This window comes from Megalopta genalis, chromosome 14 (assembly GCF_051020955.1).
Source record: "Megalopta genalis isolate 19385.01 chromosome 14, iyMegGena1_principal, whole genome shotgun sequence".
Taxonomy (NCBI): domain Eukaryota; kingdom Metazoa; phylum Arthropoda; class Insecta; order Hymenoptera; family Halictidae; genus Megalopta; species Megalopta genalis.
Genome location: NC_135026.1, coordinates 4,169,075 through 4,185,938, shown reverse-complemented (window position 1 = coordinate 4,185,938; position 16,864 = coordinate 4,169,075). Strand labels below are relative to the sequence as shown.

At 48.6% G+C, this 16,864-nt stretch overlaps 1 protein-coding gene across 1 annotated transcript in view; it reads right to left on the bottom strand.

Annotated features, from left to right (window-relative positions):
* Positions 1-845: 845 nt before the first annotated feature.
* olf413 (DBH like monooxygenase olf413) overlaps positions 846-16,864 on the bottom strand; it is a 301,895-nt gene continuing 285,876 nt past the window's right edge. The window contains exons 5-9 of the mRNA XM_076526364.1: positions 9,935-10,021; positions 8,681-8,866; positions 6,840-7,292; positions 5,127-5,320; positions 846-3,909 (exon numbers count right to left, since the gene is read on the bottom strand). Of these exons, the coding sequence (XP_076382479.1) occupies positions 3,438-3,909; positions 5,127-5,320; positions 6,840-7,292; positions 8,681-8,866; positions 9,935-10,021 (1,392 nt within the window). The 3' untranslated portion in view covers positions 846-3,437. The remainder of the gene's footprint in view (positions 3,910-5,126; positions 5,321-6,839; positions 7,293-8,680; positions 8,867-9,934; positions 10,022-16,864) is intronic.

Below are 16,864 nucleotides of genomic sequence, written 5' to 3'. Positions count from 1 at the left end.
AAGCGACGCGAGCTGCGTGGCACGCGTGAAATAGTAGAAACGTTCTCCGAGAACGGGGCGCCTCTGTGAAAGAGCCGCCGGCACAAAGGAGCGGAAGCGCGCGTCCGCCGTCAATGGCGTGTGACTCGGTGATCGATCGGATTCCGGCGTTCGGGGAACGCCGCGCCGGGTCCCGCCGCGACAACTGTTCCCGCCGATGAAAGGCCGCGACGGATAATGCCCCGAATATTCCTCAGGAACTGATCTGTGTTCGGCTCGAACCGTTTTACATTCGGGAATTTCGGCGCAGCGCGCGAAATCGTTCGTTTCTTTGCGGACTTCGCGTTTCTAGTCGACACGATTGGGGATTCAGACGATTGTATATATGTATAAAAAAACAAGAAAAAAGGAAAAATTATTTTAGGACGCTGTACATTCGCTGAGAAAGCCCGTTGCCAAATAAAGCGTGAAGCAGGCCGGACAAATGATGCTCGTCTAGCGGACAACGTTGCTGGCCCCACCACCGCGCCCGGATCGGTCGAGCAGCGTGAATTCGTGGTGGGTGTTTGCTCGTTTCGCGGAACCATCGTGCACCTTAAATCCAATCATTATGCAGGGCGTCGTTTAAATTTTTACAAAAATGAAATTCTTGCGAATCATTGTTTCTAAGATTCGAATTAATTTTCAAACGAAACACGAGCTCGCGTACTTATTTACAAAACAATAGAATTCCATTTGCAACAGAATTATTAATTTCTGAATGCGCAAACAATTACTCATATAATTATTATCGAATCACGAAATGTCACGAGCATCAGTTGCCGGAAGCCGGTGTAAACGGTGAAAAGAAAATAACGTGTCACGCATCAATGTAAGAATGATATATTTATTTATATACAAAACTTCTCGGTTAACAAAAGATATAAATGTGCGCAGAAATAAAGAGAGACCGGAGCACGGGGGCGGTCTCGAAAAGCGGCTCTCACGATCAGCTGTGGTCCGTGTGCTGGTCGTACTCGCGAGTTACCTAATAAACGATCTCGCAGTGTCCAACAACACTCTCCCAAGCCCTGAAACGGTCGCGATCGCGATATTTGTCGGCCGATTCTCGTTACAGGACCGTCTCGAATTGGACCCGAGCCCGATCGGTTGTCTTCGCCGAGGGGCGCGTATCGAGGCTGCGCGCATGCCTGGCAGACTCCCGACAGTGTCACGTGACGCGCTGAGACTCCCGACAGAGTCGCGTGGCGCGCTGAGACTCCCGACAGAGTCGCGTGGCGCGTTGGGACTCTGGGCAACGTCACATGACGCGCCGAGACTACTGACTGCCTCCAGCAAGCGGCGTGGAGTGGCGTCGCGTGAACGTGGCAAGAAGTAACTCTATACAATTAAATAAAAAATAAATAATCGCGGGCCCGGCGCGGTCGGATGCGCGGGCCCGTCGGACGTCAACATTACGCGTAAGAAACTGTACAGAATATTACAAAGGATCGCGGCGGTTCGCGCGCACGCAAACGTTGGTCGAGCGCAGCGCGCGGATCGACCAACGTTTACATGTGGTCTCCGTGCCGAAAACGCATTCGTTCGTGGCGCTAATAGTAACAGAATATACAGAGTTCCGGCGGGAGCCGAGCGGTGGCTACCGGCCGGCCGTGTCGGCCGGGTATCCAGCCGGAGGAGTGGGGGTAGGTCGCGCGGCGCGGCGGTCGTCGCCGATTCGCGCCGAGCGGCGGAGTAGGGATGTCACCCGTGCTCCCACACGACCGCCGCGTCATGTAACCCTCCTCCACCGGTCCGATTCGTAGTCTGGCTGCCGCGGCAGCGATCCCGAGCGTTCTAATCGCGTCTCGGAGCCCCGCTCGGCACCTCGGCCAGAGAAAATAAACAGCCAACAATATAAATTCATTCGAGTGTCGCGAAAATCATTCTAAATCCCGTGCGAACGACGGGATACCGCGTCAGCTTTGCTTCGTCGTTCTGTCGATCATTTCCTGCCGTGGATATCTTTCCGTTCGTGATCGGTCCGTGCTGAAACAGGTCAACCGCCGGAGTAGTTGACGACGCGGCGGGACCGCGGGCCCCGTCGCTCGCCTAAGGGGACTAGAAACTTGCGTTCTCGGGTCCTCGGCTCTGCACAGAGGTTGGCGTGGGACGAGAACGCGGCGGGGGGAGCTTAACTAAAATTTCCAACAGGTGTACGTACGGATGTCACGGCGCAGCGACGAGTTTGTATCGGGCGCGATATAACGGGTGTCCTATTCGATTCGCATCGACGAAAAATATCAAAGGCGGCGCTGTCTTATGAACGGCGGACGCGGGGGACACCGACAACGACTTTTTCCGTGGAATATCGGGATCTGGCTTCTGGAATCGAATGATTCGAGATCGATAATATTTGGAATCGATTGCCTTCGAAATCAACTGCTTTGAATTTAACTGATTTGGAATCGATTGCTTCGAAATTAATTGCTTCGAAATTAACTGCTCCAAAATTGTCGGTAAAATAGATTCCCGAATAACCGATGATCGATCAAATATCCCTGGAAAAATTATGTCGGCGGTGGTCCGCGATTATGGTCGCAGGTTATCGCCGAACGAGCGTCGCCTATCCGAGTGGCCCGAGAAGCAAATCGCTCGTAACCGAAAGATATCCAAGGAGCGTCCTGTCACGAGCACGCGATGCGTGATAACAATGATGCACGAGCAGAGATCGCGAGGAGGGGGAGGGGGTCGATCGTCGAGCGTGGACAGCGTGGATCCCGATCCCGGCGGGCGTTCCTCGCGGGGGAAATCCGTCTGGCAGTGCGCCGTGCGGTCGCGGCCAACGAATCCCATTCGTTCCGGTCGTTCGGCGCCATCAAAAATATGTCCGGCTCGGCCGGTGGCTCGACGTTCCCGCCGGGATCGGCTCGGCGCTGGGAATTGCACGGATCTCTGCGCAGCCGGGTTGCGGAATAGAGCAGGGCCTGTCCCCGCCATCGACCGGTCTGTCAGCCCAGCCAAAACCGCGTGGCCAAACGCGCCGTCTTACATCGCAGTAAACTTTGCATAGTGCCCGACGATGGAAAATTGTTGCATTCCGTTGGGGTACAATTGTTCGTAGCTGGTGGTGACACGAGGTCACCCGATTCCGGCGAAGCCGGAGGTCACAGCGGGGGTAATCCGGATCTGGGAGGTGGGGAGGGATAGCCAGTGAGCCGGCGGTTGGACAGGCCCATCGGGTTCGAGGGGCGGGACTGGGCGGGGCGACCACCCAAACCCCGGCCATCAGCCAGCGAACGGTAATAGTGATGATATTAGCCTAAAGACTGACGCGCCATAGTGCACGCCGGCGCGTTACTTACATGCGTCGCTCCTCCCGACCCGGCGCGATCAACGAGAGGAATAAAACGGCCGTCCTAGATAAACAGAATCGACCGACCCGTCGGTCGGTCAGCGTCGATGGGACGGGTCAGTGTTCACCTGAACGCGGCGCCGATGAGGATCGTAGCCGCTGCGAGCACCAGCGGCAGCGACACCGATGTGGCGGAGGAACTTCCGGCGGCGGGGCCGTCGCTGCTGCGGGACACCTTGCTGCGTACCAGCTGTCCCCTCTCGACGGCGTTCGTCTCCTCGCTGTTCGGGTCGACCGAGGCCCCGACGTCCGCGTCCTCGCTCAACGACATCGACAGCTTGTTCCGCAGCGTCTTCTTCGAGCATGGCAGGCTGGTGTCCTCGTACGGCCTCAGGATCCGCGGGTAGTGCACGTCCAGATTCGCCGTACCCGGCAGGGTGCCCTTGCTGGTCGAACACAGCGGCGTGATCGTGCCGCCGCGCGTCGCCTCCACGAAATTCTGCACCTTGTTCACCCAGTCGTAATTGGTCAAACGCTCCTCCAGGGTCATGCCCTTCAGCTCCTGCGGCTCCTCGATCGTCACCGGGCTGGAACGCCTGGAACGAAAGCGATGGCCTGTGAAATTCTGTCGCGCGAGCGTCGAGGATTTTTTACGCGCGCGTAAAGTGGACAGGGAGATTCCTCTGGTGATTTGGAGCAACTTTATCCTTCGCGGAAATTTCCTGTGATGCTTCGATCACGAGATATCGACGAAATAAGGAAACTAGTGAGGTTGACGCATTAGCCTCGTCCCGGGCGGAACGGTCGCCACTGTGGCGTGACTCATCGTCCCGGCGCCCCGCCCTCGCGGCCAATGCCGCGTTGAGCTTGGCATCGCGGAGGCGGGGCGTCAGTTTATCATTGATAACTCGTGAAAAAAGCCTCGCTGGAAAATTTCGCAAAGGAAAAAGTTGTTTAAAATCATGCCGAGAATCGCATCTATGAAGCGCTTAGATTTTTGTGACTTCTCATATGAAGGTGATGTACGGGATACAATAAGCCCGGCATAAAAGTTAATAACAAATAAAGAATGAAGAAGAGGATCGCCTGTCGCAGGTGTATATGAATTCCGAAAGTGGCTGTTTACCATATCAGGCCGGATCGTGTAGCGAAATTGCACGTAGTACGTAATTACGTTGCGAAGAATCGCGGTACGAGATCGCAATTTCCGGCCTGCGTTGGCATTGTATTACGGCCAATTAACAGCGCAACAACGAGGGTGTCGCGCAAAGATGACGATGATGTCTGTCGCGGTTAACGAGCGAGCCTGGCAACGACCTGCCGATATTAGCGACGGTAATAACAGTAATTCAGCCGGGTCAGCGGACAAGGGCGGGTGCCGGTGTGTTTAGCGAAACAGGACGGTTCGGTGCATTAAAGTTCGCGACATGTCTCGTAGGAAACGTCTTCGTGACACGCGCAGCGTTACATAATGCAATGAACGATGCGTCCGGCGCAACGCGAGCGGCGCGCGGGGCGCCCCCGTTCGGGTCGTGCGGTCGTGACGCGCGACCGATCGTCGTCCCTAATTGCCAATTTAAAGTAATCAGAGTAAAAGGAGCGAACGTCTGGCCAGGCCGTGTGGCTATAGAAACGGGGGACCGGGATTGATCATTAGTGCGGTATCAACGGCCCGTGTTAATTAATATCAAACGGACTTTGAACCAGAATCCGGCATTAATGACTGCCATTAATCCGTGGAACGGGGGGAGGGGGCGCCGCCCGGACACACTCGCCGACGTAAACATTTTGACAGGCGTGCGTATATACTCACTGCTGCAGCTTCTGGATCCCCAGACTCTGTAGGACCGTCGGTAACGAAGGCAGCGAGTAGCAGAGCGATAGCTCGATGCGCGGATAATAAAGCGTGGACACCAGGCAGGTCTCGTGTCGCATTGTCAAACCGCCCAGCGTGATCGCCTTCCTCGACTCGGTCGAGTACGTGCACTCCGTTATCAGATGATCGCCCTGAAACCAAACACAAAAGCCCACGGTCACTGCGCGGTGCTTTACGAGCCGAACGATTTTCAATCAATTTTTACGCCCGTCTCGCTCCCACGTAATTTATCGGCACCGCCGACAGCCACGGGATCGTATTTCAGGCTCCCTTACCGGCACTCTACGACCGCTCGAAAATAAGCAACTTGTCCGAATTCACTCGAGGCGAAGATCGCTATAACCGTCGGAAACACGGTCGTACAACTACTGCTGCAACTCCCGCGGAAATTACTGTTGCAGTCCGAGAAAATTTTAGCTCATTCTTCGGGTATTATTTAGTGAGTGTGGCAAATGTGATATTAGAACAGTCGATATCTTCGGTGGAAAAAATTCTGAAATATTGTTCCGGAGTCGGAGCGCCCCACTTGGGAGCTTCACTATTATCGCTGTAACTTTAATGTTTGGAAAAATTTGAGCTCATTCTTTTAATATGCATTAGTAAGCGTGGTAAGTGTGAAAGAAAAGTACAGAGTATTTTCTGTGAAAAAAATTCCTCAATATTGCTCTAGAATCACGGCATTGAACTAGGGACCTCTACTAATATCGCTGTAACTTTAACGGTAGCGGCTATTACCGTTTGAAAAAATTTGAGTTCATTCTTCGAATATCAATCAGTAAGTGTGCCAAAGGAGGAAATAAAATATCGAATATCTTCCGTGAAAAAAATTCCTGGATATTACCCAAGAGTCGGGGCGGTGAACTAAGGTCTATTACTGCTACCGCTGTAACTATGATGTTAATGACTATTACTGTCTGCAAAAATTTGAGCTCATTCTTCGGATATCCATTAATAAGTGTGCCAAGTGCGGAAATAAAATACCGAATATTTTCTGTGAAAAAAATTCCTGAATATTGCTCTAGAATCAGGGCGTTGAACTATAGACTCTTACTATTATCGCTGTAACTTTAACAGTAGCGGCTATTACTGTTTGATCAAATTTAAGTTCATTCTTCGAATATCAATTAATAAGTGTGCCAAGTGCGGAAATAAAATACCGAATACCTCCCGTGAAAAAAATTCCCGAATATTCCTCAAGAATCGGGGCGTCGAACGAGGGGCTCTTACTACTACCACTATAACTACGATATCAATGACTATAGCTGCAAATAAAAATTAGAGTTCACTCTTAGAATATCAACTAACAAACGTAGCAAGTACGAATTTAGCAACATCCAACATCTTCCCCGCAAAAAATCCCCAAAGATCGTCCTGTGACCGTAGCATCGAAAAACGTGGTCTGCCGAAGTAGCTTGATCCGCGGTGATCAGACAATGTCTGATCCGAAAAAGGCGGGCCGAGAATAACGCCTGGAGAGAAAGAACGCATGAAAGCGGCAGCTGGTAACCGGCGGAAGGTCCGAGCAGCCAGCGATCGTGTGCAAATGAATTCCTTATCGCTCAGTTTCTCGGTGGCGTCATTAAATTACCATCTAATGAAATACAGAGGGACGACGCGGCCTCGAAACTCTCCCGGCAAGGCACTACTCACCGGATAGACCCTGACGGGCTTCTGCAGCTTCCGATACTCCTGATAGGTGGGATCGTAATTGGTGTCAGACGCAATGGGTGGCAGTTCCTCTCCGGACCTTATCTGACGCAATCGGACCTTCCTGCCGAGTTGATGAGTATGCATGACGACGGCGAATATGTTGATGCCGTTGTTGGGAATGGTCTGCCCGGTACAGTCCGAGATGCAATGACCTTCGGAGACCACTTCGGGCTGGCCGGGCGGTATCGTGTGCCTCCAGTTCGGGTCGATGCCGACGCTGAGAATGCCGGCGTCGTGAGTGCGCAGCCGGTCCGTGTAATGCAAACGCAGACCGGAGCTGTCGCTGATGTCCACCTCCAGCTCAGGATTCGTGTAATGCGTCTCCAGCATGTAATAACGCGGGCCCTCGTGCGGGTCCAACGGGTAGCCGGCCTCCAGCGGATAATTGAACCCCTGGAACGAGAGGGAGCATTTTTTAAGACCAAAGACTTCTTCAAAAAATGCCTTTTTTAAACATTTTGTTACTACTTGGGATGACAATAAAAAATAGAAAGATCTCGATTTTTAACTTTCCGAGGTCATTCGAAGCAACTTTTTCCTTTGCGGAAATGTTCTACGAGGCTTCGTTCACGAGTTATTAACGAAAAACGTACGACGCCACGCCCCTGCTTATCTACGCTCCGCCCTCGCTGTCTAATTGGTCCGCGTTTTTCCTTAATAACTCATAAACGAAGCCTCGTAGAACATTTTCGCTGAGGAAAATGTTGCATCGAATGATCTCAGGAATCTTTTGCTTCCGCGCGTTAACATAATTATGGGACAGCCTTTATATCACGTGACACACGTACGAATCGCGTCGATTTCGCGCGGCGACGTTGCTGCAGCCGCGCGCTAATCGCTGAAAATATTGTAACCGTAGACGCCGTAATTGGCGTCGCAAATCATGGCTGAGATAGGATCGTGATCCGAATCAGTTACGTGAGTAATTATACGGGGATAAATCACTGTCCGCGAATGTTAATCCGTCGCCGTCACGGGACGAGCGTAAGAGACACGAGCGACGGGTTCTGCGGCGCTGGGGAGGAAGAGAGAAGGGGGACGTTGTAGCGCGGTAATTCTGGGTTTTCTGTAATGCATACCAATGGGAGCGGGCCACGCCGCAAACCCTTCTTCGCTGAGAACCGGGCCCGATCGGTTCGATAATTTTGCACGCGACGTGACAGGGGCCCCGATTAAACGCGGCTCCGGCTGCTATACGGCGAGAATAGGCGGAGGAGGCCCACTGAGGGAGACTCTGATGACTTTATATCCATAGTCCACGCGATATTAGGTGAAGTTTAAGTCATCGTTTCGTTGCTTTCGAATTTATTTCAAAAATACAGGCCTCCGAAATTTACGATTTCCGCCCATTTCCGTGCAAATGGCTGCTACTTGGGAATTTTTATCTCAAAAACTATCGGTCGTATCGGGATGTCCCTTTTTTCGTTGTGCTCGGAAAGGATCCAGTGTTCCAAATAAATTTTTATCCGATTGAATAATTATTTTTACAACGTCGAAAATGATAAACAAATTCTTGTTCTTTAAATATGGGTACGAGGTCGTGTTTTCCAAAAATCGAAAAAAATACTATAATATTCTTTGGACTTTTCTCCACAAAACTGTGTATTTCGCAGAATGCTGCGACGCATATTAAAGTCACAGCGATGCGCCGAATGTGATCGATTTGTTTAGTTTCCGAGATATTCGCGATAAATTGTACAGTAAATTCTCGCCAATTATTCTTCAGTTGTTGACAATCGGCAACTGTAAATAATTAATGTAGAGCGATCGGCTGAACTCACCTCGGATCCAAGGCTCCAGATGGCCGCGATGGTGGTGCACTGAAAGGACGGCTGGGAGGACGGCTGATAGCAAAGGCTGCCGGAAGTCTCCGCGGCGGACTCGAGTTCCGCTGGGTCCCCGCGACACTCGTACAGCGTCATGTGATGCAGGAAATGATGGCTGCCCGGCTGTATCACCGGCTCGTACTGCGACAGAAAAAGCGGGACACGTACAGTTACGTCGCCGGCGTCGAAACGCGGAAGAAACCGGCCGGCAAGAAATTAATTCAATCGCGTGCATCGAGTCGTGAATCACCGTGCAGGAATTCTGAGACGCTCGGGCACCTATGATGACGGATATATCTTGAGCGGCGAAGCTATCAGCATCTCGGAGCTGATCTCGTAGCGAGTGTTATCGCAGGATGCGATCCCATCGAGTTCGATTTACTCCGAGAACGATTCGCCAGAAAATTATGCTCGTTGCTCTTGATCGAATCGGCTCAGTGTGAATTAATTCGCGAATTTCACGGACCCTTCTAAATATTCCATCGAATAAGTGGCATCTTTTTAACGCATATAGTGTTCCAGAAGTCCAAATGCACGCGAAATTTTTCCGAGCAAAGGGCGAGATTCGCGAGACGATTCAGAACAACTTTTTCCTTTACAAAAATTTTCTCCGAGGCTCCGTTAAGGAGTTATCTGACGAAAGAAAAGCAGCCAATCGGTGAGCGAGCGCAGGAGGGGAGTGGTGGCGCGACGGCGAGCGCGATGCTTCACTGGCGGCGCGCCCCGAGGGTGGCGCTTCAGCCGTCATCGTCGTGTAATTGGTCCGTGATTTTTTATCGATATCTCGTGAACGAAGCATCGAAGAAGATTTCCGCAAAGGAAAAAGCTGCTTCAAATCGCCCGAGGAATCGTCTTCACCTACTTTGGAACGCGTTAAGTTGATATGGGAATTTTTTAAAGCGTTTACCTTACTAAATTGATAAACCTTCGGCAACGAAACATCTCGAACACGTGTGAGAATAACGCGACAGTCTATTTTGACGTTTCCTATTTGTTTCGAAGTTTGTTGTTCAGTAAACTCGGTCTAGAAACGAGTCGCCAGGACTTCCACTCGGGAAGGTGCGAGCCACGGTGTCTTGATTGCTCCCATGCCGACGGGAATCTGTACCTACATTCTCGGTTTAATCAAGTCTCGATGGGTTGAATGCGTGGGGCGAGACGCCCAAGGGGAGAGGCACCGAGGGAAGTCACTAGGTTAGGGGAACCTACCTTCACGACGTGGTGTTTGCGATGAATGTTCGGCATCTTGACAATGCGGCACGCATGCAGCGTGTCCTCGTTCATCGGCAGACGGACCTGAAATTTAATTAATTAGTCGGTTAATTAAAGATGCTCGATGCTACCCACGATGCAGTTAACATTCTCGGAAGTCAATCAGCGAGCAAGCCTTTTCATTATGCACTTTAGAACCGACCGAGTTGACGACCTTGCGATCAAGATGATGGTACGACGGGAGGGTTCATTGCTTTGGAACTCAAAATGTTCCTCGGTGCATAATGGATCATTTCAGAAATACATTAACACTTTGCAAGTCTGATTTTACGTTGCATCTGCAACGTGTTGTAACAGGTTGTTGGCTAATTCTTTGAACTGAGATTTCTTTCATAGCTGCGTTGATTAGCTTCGTCTACAATAATTTTTCTAATAGAACGAGACTGCTGGAAAAATTTGAGTTCATTCCTCGAATATTGGTTAACAATTATGGCAAGTGTGAAATTAAAATACCTAATAAATTCTTCGTAAAAAATTCCCAAAGTTTGCCTTAGAGTGGGAGCGCCAAACAAGGGACTCTTACTGCTAGTACCGTAACTTCGAATAAAATTACTATTATCACTTAGGAAAATTTGAGTTCATTCTTCGAATATTCGTTAATAAATGTGCCAAATGTGAAATTAAAATACCGAATAAATTCTTCGTAAAAAATTCTCAAAGTTCGTCTTCGAGTCGCAGCGTCAAACTTGGGACTCTTACTACTAGTACCGTAACTTTGACAAAAATGGTTATTACTAATTAGGAAAATTTGAGTTCATTCTTTGAATATTGATTAATAGACGTGCTAAGTGCGGAATTAAAACATCCAATATTTCCTCCGCAAAAAATTCCCAAAGTTTGCCCTAGAGTCAGAGCGTCAAACTCGGGGCTCTTACTGCTAGTACCGTAACTTTGAAAAAAATGACTATTATCACTTAGGAAAATTTGAGTTAATTCTCCGAATATTGATTAATAGACGTGCCAAGTGTGCAATTACAACATCCAATACAATCCAGGAAAAAAATTACCAAACATCGACCCAGAATCGAACCCGGAGCTTTCGCTCCTATCGCTTCAACATTAAAACGCTATTTATATCCCAGCGACCTTATCGCAGCGCAGTTCGCAGTTCCATCGATCCGAAGAACGAAGAGTATCCCGGAATTAATCCGGCGAATGTTGCAACAGTGGAAAGGCTGCCGGCGGCCGGCGATGCGGAGCAAAGTTACTGTTTTAGTGGTTGTAACCATGAATAATCGCTTTCGGTTCTAACCGGACCTCTTTGATACACTTCATATCTGCGCCCGTGTCTGATCTCGCTGTGAATGCCCGTATGAATCACAGCTGCAGAGAGAGAGATTGCTTTCCCCCACGTCGAAACGCGGAGATGAAACGAATCGGACCCGGACAAGGGCGCGGGAATGCTGTCGGCCGTGCACGCGCCAGGAATTTCGTTAATGCTTTCTCAAAACTTCCCGAATGGGCGGGGCGATGGTGAGAGAGGGGGGGGGGCGACGCGACTGCGAGAGGGAAACAGCGAAATCTGTCTATGCGCGTTAATGGAATAACCCGGCGGTTCGCCGGGCACGAGGCTATCCACCGTCGCCCGAATAACAATAATCCGAACTGTTTTTCTAATTGCCGGCTGCCTTCGACCGAGTTCCCCGTATCCGGGCGATTCTAAGTTCGTTCTACTCGCGATTTTCCGGAACGAGAATGCGCTGCGAAAGTTTCGAATGTTTTAGAGGTTCGCAAACGATGCTTAATGGAGCACGTGAAAACGTTGGAATCCGTGAAATTGTACTGGCAGTCGAATTTTGTCAAATAAAAATTCGCATAGAGATTATGGTTGCCAAGATATTGAGCCAGATTTTAATCGAAGAGGTGGCGGTGGATCACGTGACGCGCCCCTCTCCGTTCTACGGGAGCCGCAACGCATCACGTGACGCCCCCTACTCCGCTGTACTGGAGCCACGGTGGTGACGTGACGTGACGCGCCCCACTCCGCACTACGGGAGCCGCAACGCATCACGTGACGCCCCCTACTCCGCTGTAAGGGAGCCGCGGCGCGCCGCGTGACCTACCCCCACTCCTTCGATTTAAAATCTAGCTTAGCCTCCTCCATCTAATTATCACCGATATTTCAGCGCCTGAATTAAAACTGTAACTACTCGCAACGTTGAAAAAGAATAATAACTCGAAGCGACAAATAAATTCTTAGATAAATCATTTCCTATCTTGGGAGTGCAAATTTCAAGTATGACAAGTGCCTGCCAGTTATTTCAACTAACTGTATAATTGCAAATATCTGTAGATGGTTTTCTCAGCGTCCATGAAAAAAAGAACAACGTCAAAATTGACGCAGTCCGAGGATCAACGCGACGTACAAATTCTGAATAAAACCGAGCGTTTTGTAATAAATTTCACCGGGACAAAACGTTTGTTCGGCGTGGCTTGATATGGAACTAGAACTCGGCATATCGGCGGATGCATTTTATTGACAAATGCACTTAGGTGTGCCGAGGCGGGATCCGCAAATTGACAGTGACGTTGTCGTAGCACGTTTCGATAGTAATTTTTAAGCGGACCCCGAATAAGAACAAGGAGACGGCGCGGAGGGAATCGAGTTAACGTGACGTGTGAAACGTTGTTCGACAACCTCTAACAGCAAATTGCCGTGGCGAACGTTGCGCGCGCACACACAGAGCACCGCAGCGCACTTCATTGCATTATGCACACGTATGATTCCGTTCCAAGTTTTCCGACGTGCCTAATAGAATAAGAACTAACTGCGACGGGGTCTTACGGGCTGTTCGACTTGTCTCGCCGATTACGAATACGTATTACAGCTTGATAATAAAAATTATAGTTCAATAGTAAAAGATTGCTGCATAATAAATACTCTGGCTTAAATAATAAAAAATTCCAGTCCAATAATAAAAAATTCCAGCTGCATAGTAAATATTCTAGCTTGATATTAATAATAATTCTAGCTCAATAATAAAAAAAAACTCCAGCTGCATAATAAATACCCTAGCTTGATAATAAAAATTCTGGTTTAATAATAAAAAATTCCTGCTCCATAATAAATATTCTAGCTTGATAATAAAAATTCCAGTTCAGTAACAAAACAATTCCTGCAGCATAGTAACTATTCTAGCTTGATAATAAAAATTCCAGTACAATAATAAAAAATTCCTACTTCAAAATAAATATTCTAGCTTGATAATAAAAATTCCAGTTCAATAATAAAAAATTCCAGCTCCATAATAAACATTCCAGCTTGATAATAAAAATTCTAGCTCAATAATTAAAAAAATCCTGCTGCACAATAAATATTCTAGCTTCGCAACAAAATCGCCAGTTCACTGACGAAAAGTACCAACTTTGCAACAAATAATTAACCTTCATAATTAAAAACTGAATGAAATTCTAGGTTTTCAAGGTTTTAGTTTAGTGATCAAAATTATCAGTTCAATAACAAAAGCTCCGGCTGAATAACGAAATATCTGGGTTTCGCGGAGATTAATATACCGAGAAACTATGTCTGAGAGCGATCGATGCGGAGAAGACTGTAATCGACGCGTCCGAGGCGTACGATTCCGGTAAAAACGAAGGCCGAAGGAACAGGATCCATTCGAGCCGGCGCGCAGCCCACATTTCCCATGTTCTGTCAAAAGGATCGATGCCGACGGGAAAAAGGCGGCGTTCCGGTAATGACGGGCATTCGAACGATTAAATAAAAGTATCCGCGCATCGATCCCCGTCGTGTTTATTTTAACGTTGAAAAGGATTCCTGTTGAGCGTAGAGAAAGAGAGAGAGGGAGAGAGAGATGAACTTACAAAGAGAGAGACAGAGAAGAAGGGTGGCAGAGTAGGAGAGAGCGCGCGAGAGAAGGAGAGAGGGAGAGGAGGAGAGAGAGAGCAATACGGGAGCAGAGAGAGACAAAGAGAAAAAGAAGAGAGAGAGAGAGCGCGAGGGAGAGAAAGCGAGAGACAGGGAGCTCTAGAGAATGCGAGAGAGAGAGAGAGAGAGCGCGCGCGAGAGAGAGCGCCGAGAGAGAGCGCGCGAGAGAGTGCGCTGTGAGATAGAGCGAGAGAGAGAGAGCGCGCCGAGAGAGAGCGCGAGGGAGAAAGTGCCGAGAGGGAGACAGCACCGAGAGAGAGAGCGCGAGAGAGACAGCGCGAGAGAGAGTGCGCTGTGAGATAGAGCGAGAGAGAGAGAGAGAGAGCCGAGAGAGAGCGCGAGAGAGAGAGCGTGAGAGAGAAGGAGAGACAGAGAGTAAAAGAAAGAGCAGAGAGTCTGAGAAAAAGAAGGGACGGCAAAGGGAAAGGTTCGCTCGTCTGCAGCCGCGGGGTCTCCGCGCGAGAAAATAGCGATTCTTTTTTCGCGGGCCAGCTGCCATAAGCCGGACTACGCCGCCGGATTCTCCCACGCGGTTCTGCGAAATTATCGATGTCAAGATTGCCGGGAAGGACGACCCCGTTTATTGTTTTGCGGTCGAATACGCTGTCGCCCACGGCCGGCCGGCGAGATTTAGGCGGGGCTCTCCGTGTTTACGATCCCCCGTAGCTTCCGGGCCACCCTCGGGCCACTTTCCTCGCGCGAACTGTTTGCGAAAAATATCGCGGCATCGTTTGGGCTCCGTCCACTCCGCTTTTAAATAATCCGTCTAATAAGTGGCTGTTTCTTAATGCACAAGGTGTTCCAGAAGTCTAGATGGGCGTTGAATTTTTTCCAACTGAAGGACGAGATTCGCGAGACGATTCCAAGCAACTTTTTCCTTTGCAAAAATTTTCTCCGCGGCACTGTTAACGAGTTATCGACGAAAGAAAACGGACCAATCGGAGATCGAGTGCAGGAGGGGTGTGGCGGCGCGGCGGCGAGCGCGACGCGTCACTAGCGGCGAGGCGCGAGGGCGGAACTTTGGCCGTCATCGTTGCCTAATTGGTCCGCGGTTTTCCATCGATATCTCATTAACGAAACATCGGAGAAGATTTTCGCAAAGGGAAAAGTTGCTTGAAATCGCATGTGGAATCATATTCCGGTACGTCACAATTTCCGGGACAGTAATGAGACGGTAACTTTTCTGTCTGCCGCGCAAATCTGACCGCATCGCCGCGATTTCCCGTTACCGAAATTCCTCGGTTTCGCCGACGGAAAGGGGAGGAACGAACGACGCGAACTTTCCAGCGTCTTGTCCGGCGATCCGAATTTGCATGATCGTCCGCGGTTCGTTCACAACTAACCACGGTGTGTGTACCAGTTGCCCGCGGGAACTTCGCCGATCGTGGCTCGCTTCTTTATGCGACAGATGGCCGTAAAGTGGGATCCTTGGACAGCTGTACGGACAGACTCGGTCCTCTTAATCGCAGCACTTTCGATCCCGCAAAATCTGACTACGAAATGACGCGTAATCGCTCGATGCGCGCTCAGATTACAGCAACGTGACTGACGCTGGGGCCGCAGACGCGCGGCGATGCGAGCAATGGACAAATATAAAAAAAATCGATAGTTTCTTTCTTTTGTGACGTGGTCGTAAATTTAGAGTCTCTAGTCGTTCGTAAACAATTAAAGATAAACCCGAGAATAATACGTTATAATAATAATAACAATAAGAATACTAGCAATAATAGTAGTAGTAAAACAATAATAATAATAATAATAGTTAAAAACAAACCCAAGAATGATACGTTATAATAATAATAATAATAAAAATAATAATAAAAATCTCTCGTATTGTAACAAAAGATTTATCGCGTTGATAAATAAAGTTACAATTATTATTATTGTTGTCATCACGATTCTTCTTCTTTATCTTTATATTTATTTTTAAAAAAGTAGTAATGGTTGATCCCGTTGATAAATAAAGAAACAATTATTATTATTATTATTATTATTATTATTATTATCACTATTATTCTTATTTATTTTTAAGAAAGTAGTAATAATAATAATAAAAATCTTTCCCATTGTAACAAAAGGTTCATCCCGCTAATAACTAAAGTTACTACTGTAATTATTATTTATTTTTATATTTATTTTTTAACAAGTAGTAAAAATAATAATTACAATAAGAGAGAGAGAGAGAGAGAGAGAGAGTAAAAATATGACGAGCAGAAAAAACAAAAGTTATCACGAGGATGAGAAACAACGGACGAGCGTCGAAAGTAGGCGAGAAGTTGGTCGACCGAAGTTTCAAAAGTCTCCGATCGTATTTTCTCGCGTCCCCTTCGAGTCGATAAGAAATATACATGTACACGCAACGAATGAAATGGCGGTCTTTGGAAACGGAACGGTTCTCGTTCTCGCGCAGGAGAAGCGAGAGGAAAGAGCGGAGGGAGAAACGTGGTCGGTTTGTGTTCGCGAATTCATCGCGAACAAACGTCATCGTGCGAGCGACTCGCGACTCGGTTTCACCCTTGGCCGGTCTCTTTTCTTCCCGTGGGGTCCGCGTCCCGTTTCTCGGAACGAGAAGAGACGATGATAATTATCCTCCGGTTTACGGGGCGCTCTCGCCGCGTGGCAACGGGCGTTCAAATGGGAGGCTCCTTTTGAAGCGCAGCCCACAGAAAAACGCGTTTTATGCTGCTCGACTGGCTCGCTCTGGCACGGCCACACTTCATATTTCGCTCCCCCCCCCTTTCCTTCTCGTTCCTCGTTTCCACAGCACCGCCGCCAACTTTTACCAGCGCTTTAGCTCCTTTAAATAGCTAATATCGCGCCTACGATTCCCATCAACGTCTCATCTAGTAGATTAGACTCATCTAAACTTCCTACGATTTTTTATAATAAATGTTATAATAATATTCTAATATGTACATATTAATGTTATATTAATATTATATTGTATTAATGTATAATAATAATATTGCATTAATTACATT